This window comes from Mauremys reevesii, unplaced genomic scaffold, assembly GCF_016161935.1.
Source record: "Mauremys reevesii isolate NIE-2019 unplaced genomic scaffold, ASM1616193v1 Contig50, whole genome shotgun sequence".
NCBI lineage: Eukaryota > Metazoa > Chordata > Testudines > Geoemydidae > Mauremys > Mauremys reevesii.
The window spans coordinates 82,606-101,157 of record NW_024100863.1 but is presented as its reverse complement, the minus strand read 5'-3'; the positions used below and the strand labels follow the sequence as shown (position 1 = coordinate 101,157).

General features: G+C 50.0%; 1 protein-coding gene across 1 annotated transcript; it reads left to right on the top strand.

The window, feature by feature from the left end:
- Positions 1 to 1,580: 1,580 nt before the first annotated feature.
- LOC120394320 lies at positions 1,581 to 15,263 on the top strand. Its single transcript, XM_039518581.1, has 3 exons — positions 1,581 to 1,683; positions 12,602 to 12,726; positions 13,609 to 15,263. The coding sequence occupies exons 1-3, from the start codon at positions 1,672 to 1,674 to the stop codon at positions 14,399 to 14,401; spliced, it is 930 nt and encodes a 309-aa protein (XP_039374515.1). The 5' UTR covers positions 1,581 to 1,671; the 3' UTR covers positions 14,402 to 15,263.
- Positions 15,264 to 18,552: the final 3,289 nt, after the last annotated feature.

Here is an 18,552-nt window from a genome sequence, read left to right as displayed (position 1 = left end):
CCCCTTACTCAGATGGTGGTAGGTGGGATTCCTGGGCATGGACCATAGCCAAGGTGGGGCACTGGGGATCTTGACCTGCAGGGCTCTGTCACTGGGGGCTGCTTTGGGGTTGTTCCATTCTGTGGGTGATTCTTTTTGCTGATTCTCTGCCCTGCGATTGCTGCCAATAAAGCTTCTGAGCATCCTGGGGCCTCATGTCTCTGTCCGGGCACCCGGCTCTCCCATCTCAGTCCATGCATCAGGGGTCTTACGTCGTCCCCTGGAGGTGCTGGGTCCCCAAGGGAAGCCCCTCCTCTAGTCTGTCTTCCAGCTGGCAGCCTGTGCCGCAGCTTGGGTTTTACTGGGTCCAGAGCCCCTGAGTTCCCCTCCCCATTCCTAGAACCCCCATCCCCTGCTCCCTGAGCGGGTATCCCCTGAGCAGACAGCCCGGATCCCGCAGGCATTGGGGGGCACTGGTGCTCGATGGGGGACGGAGCTCCCAGCCCCTCTCTCTGCTTCCTGGCTGACAGGAGCTGCACCCGGGAACCAAACACCAGGTTTATCGCCCTGGGTTCCCAAAAACGACTGTTATAGCAGGTCAAGACTGAGATGACACTTCAGGTCTACGTGGTCTGAAATCTCCAGGATCCGCAGATGACTGAAATTTGCAGATCTCCGGACAGACTGCCAGGAAGCAGGACATAAACCCCGAAGGGGCTGTGAGCCAGCCAGTTATCCCGTGTAACCTCCCAGGCATGTACCTGCCTTAACGTGGAGCCACAGACGGTCCTCCCGATGTGTCTGGCACCCAGCTCAGCCTGCCTTGGGGACAGATGGTCCTTTACACCAGGTGCTGTTTGTCCACAGGCGGACTACGGGCCAAATCCTGGACCGTGAGGCTCTGGGGGGCCGCGGGCGGTTAGTGCGGGGTCTAGGGGTGGAGGGTGAGTGGCTGCGGGCTGACAGGCTTGGGGGGCTGGCGCCCGGGGCTGACTGGTAACTGGGGGGTAGGGGTCCGGGCTGCTCCTCCTTCGCCTCCAGACCGGCCCGGCGCTGGCAGGGGCAGCGCAGCGGGGAGGGTCGGGGCGAGTGTCCGGGCGGAGCGCTCTGCCCAGCAGCTGGGGCTCCCCGCCGGGCAGAGGGGACCCAGAGCCGGGGGCGGGGAGTGACCGCCCCGCCGGGGGCTGAGCCGCGCCCCGTCCGGAGACCAGAATGCGGGGCCCAGCAGAGCAGCGCTCCCCGCAGCACCAGTCCCGCTCCCGCTGCTCCGCGCCGCCCTGCCACACCCCCTGGCCGGCTCCGGCCGCTTGGCCGAGCCCGGGGCGCAGCGCTGGGTGGCGGCCGCCGTGCGGCACCTGATAGCGGCTCCTGCCCCGGCGCCCGCCGGGCTCGCCCCCGCATGGGAGCGGTTCTGGGCCCCCTGGGCGCCGCTGCAAGCCCGGCACCGCAGTGACCCTCCGCTCCGCGCTGCTGTCACGCTGCGCTGAGGAGGAAGTTCTCAGAGCCCCTGTTCAGCTCCCCGCCCTGTCACCTGCCCCCCCAGATTCCGGTGTCTGTGGTCAGCGGCCCCCGCCCTAGTGCTCCACCTGGTCTGCCTGGGGCAGCGCTGCACAGAGCAGGAGTGGGAGCCGGTCGCACCAGGACTGAGTGTGAGCATCTGTCAGCAGGGACACGGACCCTCCACCACCCACCATGGAGCCCCAGGTGAGCCCCACCTTTCCCCCACCACCCCTGCCCCATGGAGCCCAGGGGAGAGAGGTAAATAGCGGGGTCCCACACCCAGGGATCTGTACTGGGACCAGTGCTATGCAAGATGTTCATAAATGATCTGGAAAAAGGTAAACAGTGAGGTGGCAAAATTTGGAGATGATACAAAACTACTTCAGAGTTAAGTCCAAAGCAGAGGGCGAAGGGTTACAAAGTGACCTCAACAGACTGGGTGTCTGGTCAACAAAACAGCAGATGAAATGTGACGTTGATCAATGAAAAGCACTGCAGATTGGGAAATAAAATCCCAACTATACCTACAAAACGATGGGGCCTAAATTAGCTGTTACCACTCAAGAAAGAGATCTTGGAGTCATGGTGGATGAAAATATCCACTCAATGTGCAGCGGCAGTCAAAAAATAAGAACATAAGAACGGCCGTACTGGGTCAGACCAAAGGTCCATCTAGCCCAGTGTCCTGTCTTCCGACAGTGGTCAATACCAGGTGCCCCAGAGGGAGTGAACCTAACAGGCAATGATCAAGTGATGTCTCTCCTGCCATCCATCTCCACTCTCTGACAAACACAGGCTAGGGACACCATTCCTTCCCCATCCTGGCTAATAGCCATTAATGGACTTAACCTCCATGAATTTATCCAGTTCTCTTTTAAACACTGTTATAGTCCTAGCCTTCACAACTTCCTCAGGCAAGGAGTTCCACAAGTTGACTGTGCGCTGCGTGAAGAAGAACTTCCTTATATTTGTTTTAAACCTGCTGCCTATTGATTTCATTTGGTGACCTCTAGTTCTTGTATTATGGGAATAAGTAATAACTTTTCCTTATCTACTTTCTCCACATCACTCATGATATCTCTATCATATCCCCCCTTAGTCTCCTCTTTTCCAAGCTGAAAAGTCCTAGCATCTTTAATCTCTCCTCATATGGGACCCTCTCCAAACCCCTAATCATTTTAGTTGCCCTTTTCTGAACCTTTTCTAGTGCCAGTATATCTTTGTTGAGATGAGGAGACCATATCTGTACGCAGTATTCGAGATGTGGGTGTACCATCGATATATAAGGGCAATACTATATTCTCCATCTTATTCTCTATCCCCTTTTTAATGATTCCTAACATCCTGTTTGCTTTTTTGATCGCCTCTGCACAATGCGTGGACATCTTCAGAGAATTGTCCACGAAGACTCCAAGATCTTTTTCCTGATTTGTGGTAGCTAAATTAGCCCCCATCATATTGTATGTATAGTTGGGGTTATTTTTTCCAATGTGCATTACTTTACATTTATCCACATTAAATTTCATTTGCCATTTTGTTGCCCAATCACTTAGTCTTGTGAGATCTTTTTGAAGTTCTTCACAGTCTGCTTTGGTCTTAACTATCTTGAGCAGTTTAGTATCATCTGCAAACTTTTCCACCTCACTTTTTACCCCTTTCTCCAGGTCATTTACGAATAAGTTGAATAGGATTGGTCCTAGGACTGACCCTTGGGGAACACCACTAGTTATCCCTCTCCATTCTGAGAATTTACCATAATTCCTACCTTTTGTTCCCTGTCTTTTAACCAGTTCTCATTCCATGAAAGGACCTTCCCTCTTATCCCATGACAGCTTAATTTACGTAAGAGCCTTTGGTGAGGGACCTTGTCAAAGGCTTTCTGGAAATCTAAGTACACTGTGTTGACTGGATCCCCCTTGTCCACATGTTTGTTGACCCCTTCAAAGAACTATAATAGATTAGTAAGACACCATTTCCCTTTACAGAAACCATATTGACTTTTGCCCCACATTTATGTTCTTATGTAAAAAAAAATTTTAAAAAGCAAACAGAGTGCTGGGAATCATTAAGAAAGGGATAGATAATAAAACAGAAAATATCATATTGCCTCTATATAAATCCATGGTACACCCACATCATCAAAATAAACATAAAATTAATTGTCAAAGGAGGTTGTGGAATCTCCATCATTGGGGATTATTAAGAACAGGTTAGACAAACACCTGTCAGGGATGGTCTAGATAAAAAATGAGTGCAGGGGACTGGACTAGATAACCTCTCCAGGTCCCTTCCAGTCCTATATTCTATGATTCTATGATCACCAATACTGCGTGCAGCTCTGGTTGCCCCATCTCAGAAAAGATATATTGGAATTGGAAAAGGTTCTGAAAAGGACAACAAAAATGATCAGGGGTATGGAATAGCTTCTGTACGAGGAGAGATTAATCAGACTGGGACTTCTCATTTTGGAAAAGAAACGACTAAGGGAGGATACGATAGAGGTCTATAAAATCATGACTCTGTGGAGAAAGTAAATAAGGAAGTGTTATTTACTCCTCCTCATAACACGCGTGTGACGGGTTGGCCCCCCTTAAGGTGCCACCTGATGTACTGAGATACCACTGAGCCGGCCTCTTCTGCCAGCCTGGGCCCCTTTTACCCTGTCTTGCTGAGCCAGACTCTTAAGCCTCCTCTAGCACACACACAGGCAGGGCCACACCCAGCTGCAGAAAGACACAGACACTGAGATTGGCTCTGGGAAGATTCAGCTGAAGGGACTTGCCTCGCACTCAGGTGTCCACCTCCCTGGAGTGCAGACCCAAAGATATATTGTCTTGTGCTGTATAGAAAGATCTGCACAGTGCAAGCTCATAAAAATTCACCCTCTTCCTCAATGTGAAGAGAGATATGCACAATTTCTTGCCCCCCACCCGCTAGAAATTGCACAAAGTGGGTTTAATAATAAACAAAACAAATTTATTAATTATAAAAGGTAGATTTTAAGTGATTATAAGTGATAGCAAACAGAGCTAAGCAGATTACTAAGCAAAGAAAACAAAACATGCAAACTAAGCTTGATTCAGTAACGACACAGGTTACAAAATGTAATTTCTCACCCTAAATGTTGCATTAGACAGGATGCAGAGTTTCTGTAGCTCAGAGTTCCAGTTATTTCTTCTTACAGACTGGACCCCTGTCTCAATCTGGACTTACCCCTGCCTTTCCTTTCAGGTTAGTTCCTTTTTCCCTTCAGGTTCTCTCAGCAGTCCTTCTTCTTGGGTAGGCAATGGAGGAGAGTCCAGATCAACCCTCTCCCCAGACCTTTAAAAGGATTGACCTAAAGCAGGAATCCTTTGTTTCATCCCCATCCTCCTACAGAGGAAAAGCACCAGCAGCGTCCAAGGTGGTATTTTGTGTCAGGTGACAGGACCACCTGCCCTGGTAGTGTCACAGGAAGCCTCTCAGGGCTTGTCTACACTGCAACATTGTTGACAAAACTTTTGTCTTTCACGGGTACTTAAAAAAGGCCCCCCTGTGAAAGACAAAAGTTTTGCCGCCACAAGTGGCAGTGTGAATGCTGCTTTGTCAGCAGAAGTTCTCTCCTCCCGACAAAGCAAATGCCGCTTGTGGGGGTGGAAGGATTTTGTTGGCTAAAGTGCTGACAAAATACTGACCGAGAGCATTCACACATGCTGACTTTTAGCGACAAGACTGTGTCGACGTAGCCTCATCAAAGAATCATAGAATATCAGGGTTGGAAGGGACCTCAGGAGCAGGGGCGGCTCTAGGAATTTGGCCGCCCCAAGCATGGCAGCATGCTGCAGGGGGCGCGCTGCCGGTCGCCGGTCCAGCAGCTCCGGGGGACCTCTTGCAGTCATGCCTGCAGGAGGTCCACCGGAGCTGCGGGAGCAGCGGACCCTCCGCAGTCATGCCTGCGGGAAGTCCGCTGGTCCTGCCGGTGGACCTCCCGCAGGCATGATTGCAGAAGGTCCACCGGAGACGCCTGCCACCCTCACGGCAAAAGGCCGCTCCAAGTGCGCGCTTGGCGCTGGGGTCTGGAGCCAGCCCTGCTCAGGAGGTCATCTAGTCCAACCCCCTGCTCAAAGCAGGACCAGTCTCCAACTAAATCATATCCAGCTTCTTGTCCACTGTAACCCCTAGGTCCTTTTCTGCAGAACTGCTGCCTAGCCATTCGGTCCCTAGTCTGTAGCAGTGCATGGGATTCCTCTTGTCACTAAAAGCTGCATAGTGTAGACAAGCCCTCAGGAAGGAGAGAGATTAGTATTGTCAGGGTTCTATTATCCTTCTTAAATGGTTCATTCAGGATGATTACTTACTGTCTGGTGGGCGTTTTCCCAAGTACACACACAGTTGTAATTGTTACATAGTCAATATTCCTAACTTCAGATACAGAAATGGTATGTGTATACAAATTGGATAATCACATTCAGTAAATCATAACCAATGATATCTTACATGAGTCATCCTGCATGAAGTATCTCTCAGTTATACCATATTATTATGAAGAATATGGAGTTTAACATCACAACACGAACTAGGGGTCACCCAATGAAATTTATAGGCAGCAGATTTAAAACAAATAAAAGGAAGTATTTCTTCACTCAATGCATAGTCAACCTGTGGAACTCTGCCAGAGGATTTGGGAAGGCCAAGACTATAAGAGGGTTAAAAAAAATACTAGATAAATTCATGGAGGATAGGTCCATTGATGGCTATTAGCCAGGATGGGCAGGGGTGGTGTCCCTAGCATCTGTTTGTCAGAAGCTGGAAATGGATGACAAGGGATGGATCACTTGATGGTTACCTGTTCTGTTCATTCCCTCTGGGGCACCTGGCACTGGCCACTGTCGGTAGACAGGACACTGGGCTAGGTGGACCTTTGGTCTGACCCAGTATGGCTGTTCTTATGAATCCCTCTGCCCCCCACCTTCTCTGCTCCATGGAGCCCAAGGAAAGTCCCCCATGACCCCCGCCTTCACTACCCCATGGAGCACCAGGGGAATGCTTCCTGCCCCCCACCTCTTCCTACCCATGGAAAACCTGATGACTCCCCCTCCCCCCCATGTAGCCCCAGAGGGTCTGACTGCTCCCTTTCCTGTTGGTAGCATAGCAGGGGCTAAGGGATGTGGGTTGGGGGCCCTAGGCGAAACTGCCACCTTGTGGCCCCCCACCCCTCCCCTCCCCTGGAGCATCGCTTTTTATAAACTTTCAAAAATGAATACTGCATAATGTGGCATTGCTCATTAGAGTTAATACACGTTTGGCTTGAAAATTTATTATTTTCATTATTTAGTCTACATATTTAATGAAAATAAATGGCCTTGGGTCTCCTGCACATGGCTAGAGTCCCTCCTCCCTGCCCCCCATGGATCTGGAATGGGCTGTTTTGGGGATCAGAGCACAGAGCTGGGAGTCGGGATCTGGCTTCTATTCTCCACCCTGGCACCAACTCACTTCAGGCAAGTTACTTCCCTGTTCTGGGCTTCAGCTCCCCCCAGCGCTAAGGTGTGAAATGGTTCCTTGCTCCTGGGCTGGAAAGTGCAATGTAGGTGGGAGGGGGCATCTGAAGGCCTGTCTTCCCCACAGCTGTGAGGCGAGGACAGAGTTCCATCCTCCATCATGACCGTCCCGGTTGCTTTACTCTGCCCCACGCCAATTGCTGCTGAAGCCCCTTACTCAGAGAGCTCTGGCCCAGTGTCATTCTGGGCCTGATTTTCAGAGCTGCTGAGCAGCTGCAGTTCCCCCGATGTCTGTGGGAACTCCAGGGTTCTCAGTACTTCTGAAACTCAGGGCAATTTATTTCGAATGCTGGGCCAGGACTGAGCGTGCAAAGGCAGGTCCATATGCACCCCTCAATCCACAGCAGATCTCCCATCAATAATGATACAAGCAATCAGGAGAATGATGAGGGACAGTTGGCCCAATGCAAAAGTGAGACCTTCATTAGGGGTATTAGCTACCATTCCAAGTGTTCATATTCCATGCCTGGATAGTTGGTATGGGGCATTCTTGTCTATTTTTGTTTAAGTGCCATTGAGATCGCTCCGGTTACCTTCCCTTGATAACCACCTTTGCTGAATATTTCATGGATGCTTCAGTTATTCTGAGATTAGAACCTGTCACAAAAAAAGGAGCATAGCACTTTATAACATAACTGGTAATTTGGGGGAGGAACGTCCCAAGAAAGATTGTTAGTTTTCTTGAAGCTGAATAACACTTCTACACATTTTCAAGATCAAAACATTTATCACCCAAACAAACTCAGGGAAGTGTGACCTGAAATGAGGGTGCTGTGTTTTCTGTGAGATCTTAGACCACTAAAAGAAAAGAAATCTGGTAGGACAAGCAATCAACAGCTCTAGGGGGAAAAAAAAAAGTCTTGCACTGTTAATGTGCAGCTCCTCAACAAAAGAAGTATGAATAAAAGAATAAAAGACTATTGTCAGCTGTAATTGTACATTAAAGGATCTCAAAATAAACCCAATTATTTCAATTTTTCATGCACTATAAGAAAGATACAATGTAAACCACCTTGTTGCTTCGTTCTCGGTATAGGTGAAATAACTCCTCAAATCCCTGAATTTGTATGGAAACAGCAACTACAGAACATTAGCGCTCACCCCTGCTTTGTAATCACTGTAATATTTCACAGCTCACCCATACTGTAATGCAACATTTCATGAAAAATTTAGTGCTGGCTCAGCATATTTTGCTGCCCTGGTAGATGTGGACACACAGATGCAGGCTGGAAATGATCTGGCTTTATACTTTTTTTTGGTAAGCTGCTGTTCGTTTGTGACCAGGGCTGTTACTGGACAGAGCTGTACAGGACCATTCAACTTCAGGGCTCTAACTATTGGGGGTGGGGGGTGGAGGGGGAGCAAGCAAGCGATGTGGGCTGTGACAAATACATTCCTGCTCGTGTTTGCAGAGCTCCAGACCAGGTGAACGCTGGGTTTGGCAGGGGAATATCGGCCACCGCCAGCACAACGGGCTCAGCCGTGGCTGCCTAGCTAACAGGAGGGGCCCGATCCTGCCTTCCTGGGGCACCCTCTGAGGGTAGATCGGGCCCCACCACTGTTGATTTTTCACACCTGGGAGCTATTAGAGGCACCTCTCGAAAGGGGTGAAAGAAGCTGCAGTTCAGATCCTGGGCTTGTTGCATTAGGACAACGTGGCGGGGGTGGGGGGAGAGGGAGGAGGTGGGGTTGTCCACTTTGAACCTAGACCGATACAACTCCAGGGACTACAAGGACAAGTCCATCCCCCTCCGCCCCGGCTCCTGGCCGCCTGCAATCTGGAAATGGCACATGCAATGCCCCAAAAGCCCCCAACAGAGGCGCCCCCACCCCGCACTGCTAGGCACGGCAGAGGGAGGGGAGAGGGGAGGAGGTGTAGGCGCGGCACTGCGCACAGCCAGCACCCCGCTGGGTCCCTTACCACTCAGCCAATGATCTGCTCCCTGCGGAGCCCAGGCAGCGCAAGATGGCTTCCCGCTGGTGCCCAGCTCCTCTCTCCCCGAGCAAGCGGCACATCTGTGCCTGGCCCAGCCCCCGCCTGGATTCCACCCACCTGCACGTTCTCTTCCTGCTGCCTGCTCTTCCCCTCCTTCTCCCGGCCTGGAGCGGTAGGGAGAGGTCCTGGTGCTCTCCACGCCAAATTTATACATTGGGAGCGAGAACAACAAGATAACAACAGATATAGCCAGAGGGGGGCAGGCAGGTGTAAGGAAGAGGGGGGGACGGATACTAGATCTACAGGTCATGCTGGTAGTACTCTGTCCCTACCGAGTTGGGTGAAAAGAGTGAGAGGAGCCCAACAGCAAAAATTAGGATGTTTGTTCACCAATGCAAGAAGCTTAGGTAATAAAATGGAGGAACTGGAGCTCTTGGTCCGAGAATTGAAGCCGGATATCGTAGGAATAACCGAAACATGGTGGAACGGTAGCCATGACTGGAGTACAGGTATGGAAGGGTATGTGCTGTTTAGGAAAGACCGATGCAAAGGTAAAGGGGGGGGAGTAGCATTGTATATCAATAATGAGGTGAAATGTAATGAAATAACTAGCAATGCAATGGATAATACGGAGTCTGTCTGGGCAATGGTCACATTGGGGAAGAAAACTACTAGAGCCTCACCCGGGATAGTGATTGGGGTGTGCTATAGACTGCCGGGATCTACCCTAGAGACGGATAGAGAGCTCTTTAATGTTTTTAAGGAGGTAAACACTAATAGGAACTGCTTGATCATGGGGGATTTTAACTTCCCGGATATAGATTGGGAAACAAATGCTAGTAACAATAATAGGGCTCAGCTTTTCCTAGACGTGATAGCTGATGAATTCCTTCATCAAGTGATTGCTGAACCGACGAGGGGGGATGCCATTTTAGATCTGGTTTTGGTGAGCAACGAGGACCTTGTTGAGGAAATAGTTGTAGGGGACAACCTTGGCTCGAGTGATCATGAGCTAATTCATTTCAAAATAAATGAGAGGATAATCAATAGTGCATCTGAGACTAGGGTTTATGATTTCAAAAGGGCTAACTTTACTAAACTAAGGCGACTAGTTAGGGAAGTAGACTGGCCTAACATATTTAGGGATCTAAGGGCAGGTGACGCCTGGGGTTACTTCAGGTTGAAGTTGCAGGAGATGTCAGAGGCATGTATCCCAAGAAAGGGAAAACGGCTCGTAGGTAGCAGTTTTAGACCGAGCTGGATGAGCAAGCGTCTCAGAGGGGTCATTAAGAAAAAACAGAAAGCGTACAAGGACTGGAAAATGGGAGGGATCAGCAAAGAAACCTACCTTATTGAGGTCAGAGGTGCAGGAAGCAGTGAGAAAGGCAAAACGACGGGTGGAGATGGACTTAGCGAAGGGGATTAAAACCAATAGCAAAAGGTTGTTTAGCCATATAAATAGGAAGAAAACCAAGAAAGAAGAAGTGGGACCGCTTAAAACTTTGAACGGAGTGGAGATTAGGGATAATCTTGGAATGGCACAATATCTGAACGAATATTTTGCCTCGGTCTTCAATGAGGCTAATGAAGGGCTAAGGAATAGTGATACAGGGACCGATGGGAATGAGGATATGGGGTAGACATTATGGTATCGGAGGTGAAAGCCAAACTTGAACAGCTTAACGGAAGTAAATCGGGGCGGATAATCTTCATCCTAGAATATTAAGGGAACTAGCGAGTGATATTGCTAGCCCGTTAGCGATGATTTTTAATAAATCTCTAAATTCGGGGATTGTACCGTTGGACTGGAGATTAGCTAATGTAGTTCCTATATTCAAGAAGGGGAAAAAGTGACCCGGTAACTACAGGCCTGTTAGTTTAACATCTGTAGTATGCAAAGTCATGGAAAAATTTTAAAAGAGAGAGTGGTTACGGAGCAGGAGGCCGATGGCAACTGGGATAGTTTACAGCATGGATTTACGAAAGGTAGATCGTGCCAAACCAACCTGATCTCCTTCTTTGAGAAAGTAACAGATTTTTAGACAAGGGAAATGCAGTGGATCTAATATATCTAGATTTCAGTAAGGCGTTTGATACGGTACCGCATGAGGAATTACTGGTTAAATTGGAAAGGATGGGGATTGAAATGAAAATCCAGAGGTGGATAAGGAGCTGGTTAAAGGGGAGACTGCAGAGGGTAGTATTGAAGGGGAACTGTCAGGTTGGAGGGGGTCACTAGTGGAGTTCCTCAAGGTCTGGTTTTGGGTCCAATTTTATTCAATCTATTTATTGCTGACCTGGGAACCAAGAGTAGGAGTGGGCTGATAAAGTTTATGGACGACACCAAGTTGGGAGGTATTGACAATTCAGAAAAGGATCGGGATATCCTCCAGGGAGATTTGGATGACCTTGTAAGCTGGAGTATTAGTAACAGGATGAAATTCAATAGTGAGAAGTGTAAGGTTATGCATTTAGGGATGACTAACAAGAATTTTAGTTATAAGCTAGGGACGCACCAGTTGCAAGTAACGGAGGAGGAGAAGGACCTAGGAGTCCTGGTTGATCGTAGGATGACCATGAGCAGGCAATGTGATGTGGCCGTTAAGAAAGCAAATGCGGTATTGGGATGCATTAGGCGAGGTATTTCTAGTAGGGATAAGGAAGTGCTAGTCCCGTTATATAAGGCGTTGGTGAGACCTCATTTGGAGTATTGTGTGCAGTTTTGGTCTCCCATGTTTAAGAAGGATGAATTCAAACTGGAACAGGTACAAAGAAGGGCCACTAGAATGGTCCGAGGAATGGAAGGCCTGTCATATGAAAGGAGACTTGAGGAGCTCGGTTTGTTTTCCTTAACCAAAAGAAGGATAAGAGGAGATATGATTACACTCTTTAAATATATCAGAGGGATAAATACCAGGGAAGGAGAGGAATTATTTCAGCTCAGTGCTAATGTGGACACGAGGACAAACGGATATAAATTGTCAGTTAGGAAATTTAGGCTAGAAATTAGACGAAGGTTTCTAACTATCAGGGGAGTGCAATACTGGAACAGCCTACCGAGGGAAACAGTGGGGGCGAAGGACCTCCATGACTTTAAGACTAAGCTAGATAAGTTTATGGAGGAGATGGTATGATAGGATACCGGGCTTAGTCAATAGGTTAATTAAGTGCCACACTGGTAAATAGTACAATGGGTCAATGATATGTTATTCTTAACCTTTTTCCAGAGGGTATGGCTGGAGAGTCTTGCCCGCATGCTCGGGGTTCAGCTGACCGCCATATTTGGGGTCGGGAAGGAATTTTCCTCCAGGGTAGATTGGCTGTGGCCCTGGAGGTTTTTCGCCTTCCTCCGAAGCATGGGGCAGGGGTCGCTTGCTAATGGAGTGGGGAGATCGGCTAATGTGGCCTGCATCTTGCAGGAGGTCAGACTAGATGATCATATTGGTCCCTTCTGATCTATGATTCTATGATTCTATGATTCTATGATTCTAGTGGCAAAATTTTTGGGCACTGCCTTTTGGTGCCCTCAAATCTTGGTGCCCTAGGCGGCCACCTAGTTTGTCTAGTGGTTACACTGGCCTTGGTTGGGGGACTCTGGGTTTGTGCCCCAGGCTCAGGGGTGCTGACTCTGTGGGGTCCTGTGCAGGTGCTGGGACGGATGCCCAGGGCTGGACTCCTGCTGCTGCTGCCCCTTCTCCTCTGCTTCGGGCCAGAGACCGCCGGGAGCATCAACCGGGCTGCGCTCCAAAAAATCGTGGATCATGTGGACAAGTGAGTGACCGGCCTGGGGTTTGTCTCTGTCCTTCCCTACCCCTGTAGCCCAGCTCTGAAGAGCAGCAGAGAATGTTCCTAGGTGGATCTCACCAGATTGTAGAGACACCCAGCAAGATCAGGGGGGCCCACTCTACCCAACTCTGCCCAGACCCTGACCGTAGTTGACGAGCACCCAGCATGCTGGGTAATGAATTCACCCCTGATTTAGATTATTAGATTAGTCTTGGAGAGAGGCCATTCTTGGGGTGCAGAGCGGAAATAGAGCCCAGAGCTGGGAGGGGGGGATTCTGGAGGTCCAGGTGGTGATGGAGACCATAACTGGGAGGGGCTGATAATGGGGGTGCAGGGGGAGATGGAGCCCGTAGCTAGGAGGAAGTGTTTCTGGGAGTGCAGGGAGAAACTGAGCTCACATCTGGGAGGGGTGATTCTCAGAGTGTAGGAGGTGGGGCCCAGATATGAGGAAAGGTGCTTCTGGGGGTTCTATGGGGAGATGGAGCCTATGGCTGGGAGGGGAGGTTATGGGGGAGCAGAGGGAGATTGGGCCCATATCTGGCAGTTGCTGATTGTGGGGGATCTGGAAGCAGATGGGAGAGGTGATTCTAGGGGTACAGAGAGCTGTAGCCTGGATATGGGAGGGGGTGATTATTGGTTTACAAGGGGGAGATGGGGCCCAGAGCCAGGAGGGGTGATTCTGAGGGTGCAGGGGGGAGATGGGGACCTGAGCTGGGAGGGGTAATTTTGGGGTTCAGGGGGAGATTGAGCCTTGTGGTAGGAGGGTATTTCAGGGGCCTGTTCCTGTTTCTCTCCCTTTTAATTGACATCTCCTGGCTGCTGAGAGCCCTGGGTTCCCTGACCCCGCTGTGCTCTGATCCCTCTCAGGTACCTCAGACTAGGTGAACTTCAATATGCCTTCGTCGTGAGCCTGCCCCGTGAGCTTTGTGACGACCCCTCCAAGCAGTTCAACAACATGCTGGAGGAGAAGCTGCCCAACAAAACGCTGGATGCCATGAAACAGGCGCTCAGAAAGAATGGTGGCCTGTACAACCCAAAAAATGGGAACATTATAGCTGCCCGGCCTAGATATAAGAAAACTCACTCGGAGCACAGCGAGTGGCTCCTGCTCCATGGGGACAAGAACAGCAGAAACTCCCAGAATTTGGCCACCTATCTGCCCAAGCGCCAGCTAAAAGAGATGAGAGCAACGATTCGCCCGTTCGATGGCCTGTACAGCGGGAACATCGTGGCTGCTCGGCCATTGAATGTGAGGGGGAAATACATGGAGCACAGCGAGTGGCGTCTGCTCTCCGGCCCAAACAGCCTTGTGGCCCAGCTCAAGGCCAGGACCTGCAAATTGAACTGCTGCCTGATCTTATTCACCCTCAACTCGCCCTGCACGAAAGTGTGTCTGGCGCAAAAAGGGCCCTTCAACATCATGCAGATGACCAGCAATGCCTTCTCGGACATTGCCAAGGACTACAAGGCCTTCGTTTTCCAGAGGATCTTCCGCAACGATACGCAGTCCGTGGTGACCCGCAAGGAGCTGCTGGAGGCCTGGCACCGACTGCACAACGTGCCCCTGCTGCGCTGCGAAAACAGCGTCTGCAACGACTGCGCCGGGAATGATACAGCCACTCACCCCAACCCCTGCCTGGCTGGCAAGAGGTACAAATGATGGAGTGGAGCTGGCAACTGTGTGAGGCTCTTTGTGCCATTGGCCTCCCTCTCTGCCCATGTGCTTCTGGCTTGCTGATTGTAACAGGAACACATCCCAACTGGGCACCAAGCTCCAATCCAGAACCCCATTCTGATGGGTGCCCCAATCTAGAACCCCAATCCACAGGTGCGTGCCAATCTAGAACCCCATTCCTGGGCATGCTGAGTGTAACAGGCACACGTCCCAACCGGGCACCAGGCTCCAATCCAGAACCTCATTCTGATGTGTGCCCCAATCCATGGGTCTGCTACAATCCAGAACCCCATTTCTGGGCATGCACAGATCTAGAACCCAATCCACAGGTGTGTGCCAACCTAGAACCCCTTCCAGAGTGTGTTCTCATGTAGAACCCCATCCCTGGATGTGCTAAAATCTCCATTCTAGAGCCCCATCACTGAGTGTGCTCCAATGTAAAAGCCCATCCCCATCTCTGGTTGTGCTCCAGCCTAGAAGTCCATCCCTGGGTGTGCTCCAATCTGTGATCTAGAAGCCCATCCCTCTCCCCAAGTGTGCACCAATCTCAAATTGCCACCCCCACAGTGGGCCTCAAGCTCCGTTCTAAACCTTCATCCCCCTCAGTGCGTGTCAAGCTCCAGTCGAGAATATGACCCCCATCCCTGGGGGTCTCTGAGCTGCAGTCTAGAATCCACAGAGCCACTCAATGAACTCAGAACTCGTATTTAGAACCCAGCCTCCATCCCTGCATGAGGCTGGGGGGAGGGGGCAGTGGACGGGAGCAGGGCACATTGTGCCCAGTGACTGTATCATGGGACTGGATCAGAGGGGGGAGCCCCTTACTCAGATGGTGGTAGGTGGGATTCCTGGGCATGGACCATAGCCAAGGTGGGGCAGTGGGGATCTCAGATCACGGGGCTCCATCAGTGGTGGGGGGCTGCTTTGGGGGTTGTTCCATTCTGCGGGTGATGCTTTTTGCTGATTCTCTGCCCTGCAATTGCTGCCAATAAAGCTTCTGAGCATCCTGGGGCCTCACGTCTCTGTCTGTGCGTCTGGGTCTCCCATCTCTGTGCGTCGGGGGTCTCTTGTCATCCCCTAGGTAGTCTGGGTCCCCAAGGGCAGCCCCTTCTTGAGCCTGGCTCCCAGCTGGCACCCTGCAAGGCAGATTGGGTTTTACTGGGTCCAGAGCCCCCGAGTGTTCCCCTCCCCATCCCTAGAACCCCCATCCCCTGCTCCTTGGGCAGGGATCCCCTGAGCAGACAGCCCCGATCCCCCAGGGATGGGGGGCACCTGGATTACAATGGGGACAGAGCTCTTCTCCCCTGGCTGACAGGAGCTGCACCTGGGGACCAAACACCAGGTTTATTGCCCCAGAAGGCAGCTCCTATTGCAACCTCCTTGGTTCCCAGAAGGGACTGCTATAGCAGGGCAAGATTGAGATGACATTTCAGGTCTAAGTGCTCTGAAATCTCCATGCTTCCTCAGATGACTTTGAAATTTGCTGTGATAAACTGGGGCCTTGGGTCAGGTGAGTGACCAAAATTTGGAGCCATTTCACCAAGAGGTTCCCCAGATACAGCTCCCCACAGCACCAGCTTCTCTTAAGATTATTTGTGGTGTGTGGCCGGGTTGGTCTGTAACACTGTCTGACCTGGCTGAAGAGCGCAAGTGCCGATCTTTGGACAGACTGTCAGGAAGCAGGGCACAAACCCTGAGTTGGCTGGAGCTCTATAATTAGCTGTCCCCAACCGATTAGCCCATGTAACCTCTTCAAGCCTGTACCAGCCTTAGCATGGAGCCACCGATAGTCCCCTGGGTCCTCCGATCTGTCTGCCACCCAGATCAGCCTGTCTTGGGGACAGAAGGTTTTTTACACCAAGAATCACGACACTATTCAGGTTACTCCCAGTCCCAAAGGGCCAGTCACTTACCCTATGTCAATTGCACCTTATAACTCACACCAAAGACAACGCTTGTAGCCAATCCTATAATAAACTACACCTGTACCCCAGTATAACACAACCTAATATAACACGAATTTGGATATAACGCGGTAAAGCAGCGCTCCGGGGGGGGGGGGGGGACACTGAGCACACCAGTGGATCAAAGCACGTTCGATATAATGAGGTTTCACCTATAATACGGTAAGATTTTTTGGCTCCCGAGGACAGCGTTATATCGAGGTAGAGGTGTATGTACAGATTGATTAACTAGGAACAGGAAACACACGAATTATTTTGAAGGTTGAAGCAGGTGAACATAGATACACAAAGGAGTTACAATCTTAAATTTCCAAAGGTAACAGAAGCTTCTATAATAAACAAGCTCCATGTCACCTTTAAGATTAACCAGAGCTAAGCAGCTGGGGGTTTCTTGCTTATGCCGTGAAAATGTTGTCCCCCAGAGTCCAAGCAGCATAGCGATCCAGTTGCTTCTTGTCAGGGGTTTTCATCCCCTTCCTCCCTTGTGCAAACTCCACTGATAGGAGGAATCCACTTACATGAATCATCTTCATAGGGGACGAGGGAGGGCAGAACAACCAATGGCGGTTGTCCTCTTTAACGACCCACAATGGTCTATTGGTGTCAATGGACCTTTCTTGTTGGGCAGCATGTGACACCTGCTGGAGATCAGCCCTTCCCACTAGTTAATGTCTCTCTGCTGTCTGGTGATTCACACTGTAATGCTCAAATATTCCTGTACACTCTAGGGTACAGATGCTATAAGTGAGATTAAAGTGCCCAGCAACTCACAAGCACTCGATAAAGTCTAAACCTCAAACAGATGTTTGGAATTGTAATACCTGCGTGACCAGCACCAACACATCAGTGAGACAGACTGAGCCCAGCTTGGGATTCGTCACAGTTCAGCTGAGACATGTGGACCTTGGCACGAGCTGAGATCTGGTCTGCCAGCGTCACACCTGCAATGGAGGAATCATCTGCTGTGTCTTTGATGGTTGCTCTGCTGTACTGGACGTTCTCAGGGCTGAGGGAATGGAGATCCTGGGGTGAGATGGAGCTGTTCTGAGTTTGTACATCACCTAACACAATGGGGTCTCAGGGGATGACTGGTTCTCCTAGTTATACACTTAATGAGGAAAATAGAAAGGAGCATAAACACTGGCAAATGATGTGTAAAAATACAATTAGGAAGGCCAAAAAAGAATGCGAGGAACAGTTAGCCAAAGACTCAAAAGTAATAGCAAAATTTGTTTAAGTACATCAGAAGCAGGAAGACTGCTAAACAATCAGTGGGGCCACTGGACCATCGAGCTGCTACAGAAGCACTCAAAGGCCTGGTCTACACTAGGGGGGGGAGTTCGAACTAAGGTACGCAACTTCAGCTACGCGAATAGCGTAGCTGAAGTCGAATACCTTAGTTCGAATTACTTACCCGTCCTCATGCCGTGGGATCGACGTCCGCGGCTCCCCTGTCGACTCTGCCACTGCCGTTCGCGGTGGTGGTGTTCCGGAGTCGACGGGAGCGCGTTCGGAGTTCGATATATCACGCCTAGATGAGACGCGATATATCGAACTCTGAGAAATCGATGGCTACCCGCCGATATGGCGGGTAGTGAAGACATACCCAAAGATGATAAGGCCATTGTGGAGAAACTAAATGAATTCTTTGCATCTGTCTTCATGGCTGAGGATGTGAGGGAGATTCCCAAACCTGAGCCATTCTTTTTAGGTGACAGATCTAGGGAACTGTCTCAGATTGCGGTATCATTAGAGGATGTTTTGGAACAAATTGATAAATTAAACAGCAATAAGTCACCGGGACCAGATGGTGTTCACCCAAGAGTTCTGAAGGGACTCAAATCTGAAATAGCAGAACTACTAACTGTAGTCTGTAACCTGTCATTTAAATCAGCTTCTGTACCAGATGACTGGAGGGTAGCTAATGTGACGCCAGTTTTTCAAAAGGGCTCTAGAGGTGATACTGGCAATTACAGGCCTGAAAATCTGACTTCAGTACCGGGCAACCTGGTTGAAACTATAATAAAGAACAATATTGTCAGACATATACATTAACATAATTTGTTGAGGAACAGTAAACGTGGTTTTAGTAAAGGGAAATCATGCCTCACCAATCTACTAGAATTCTTTGAGAAGGTCAACAAGCATGTGGACCAAGGGGATCCAGTGGAT

What these genes read in the sequence shown, in the direction of transcription:
- LOC120394320 (XM_039518581.1), top strand. An exon ending in ATCGTGGATCATGTGGACAA is followed by an intron (nt 12,727 to 13,608) that starts GTGAGTGACCGG and finishes GATCCCTCTCAG; the next exon opens with GTACCTCAGACTAGGTGAAC.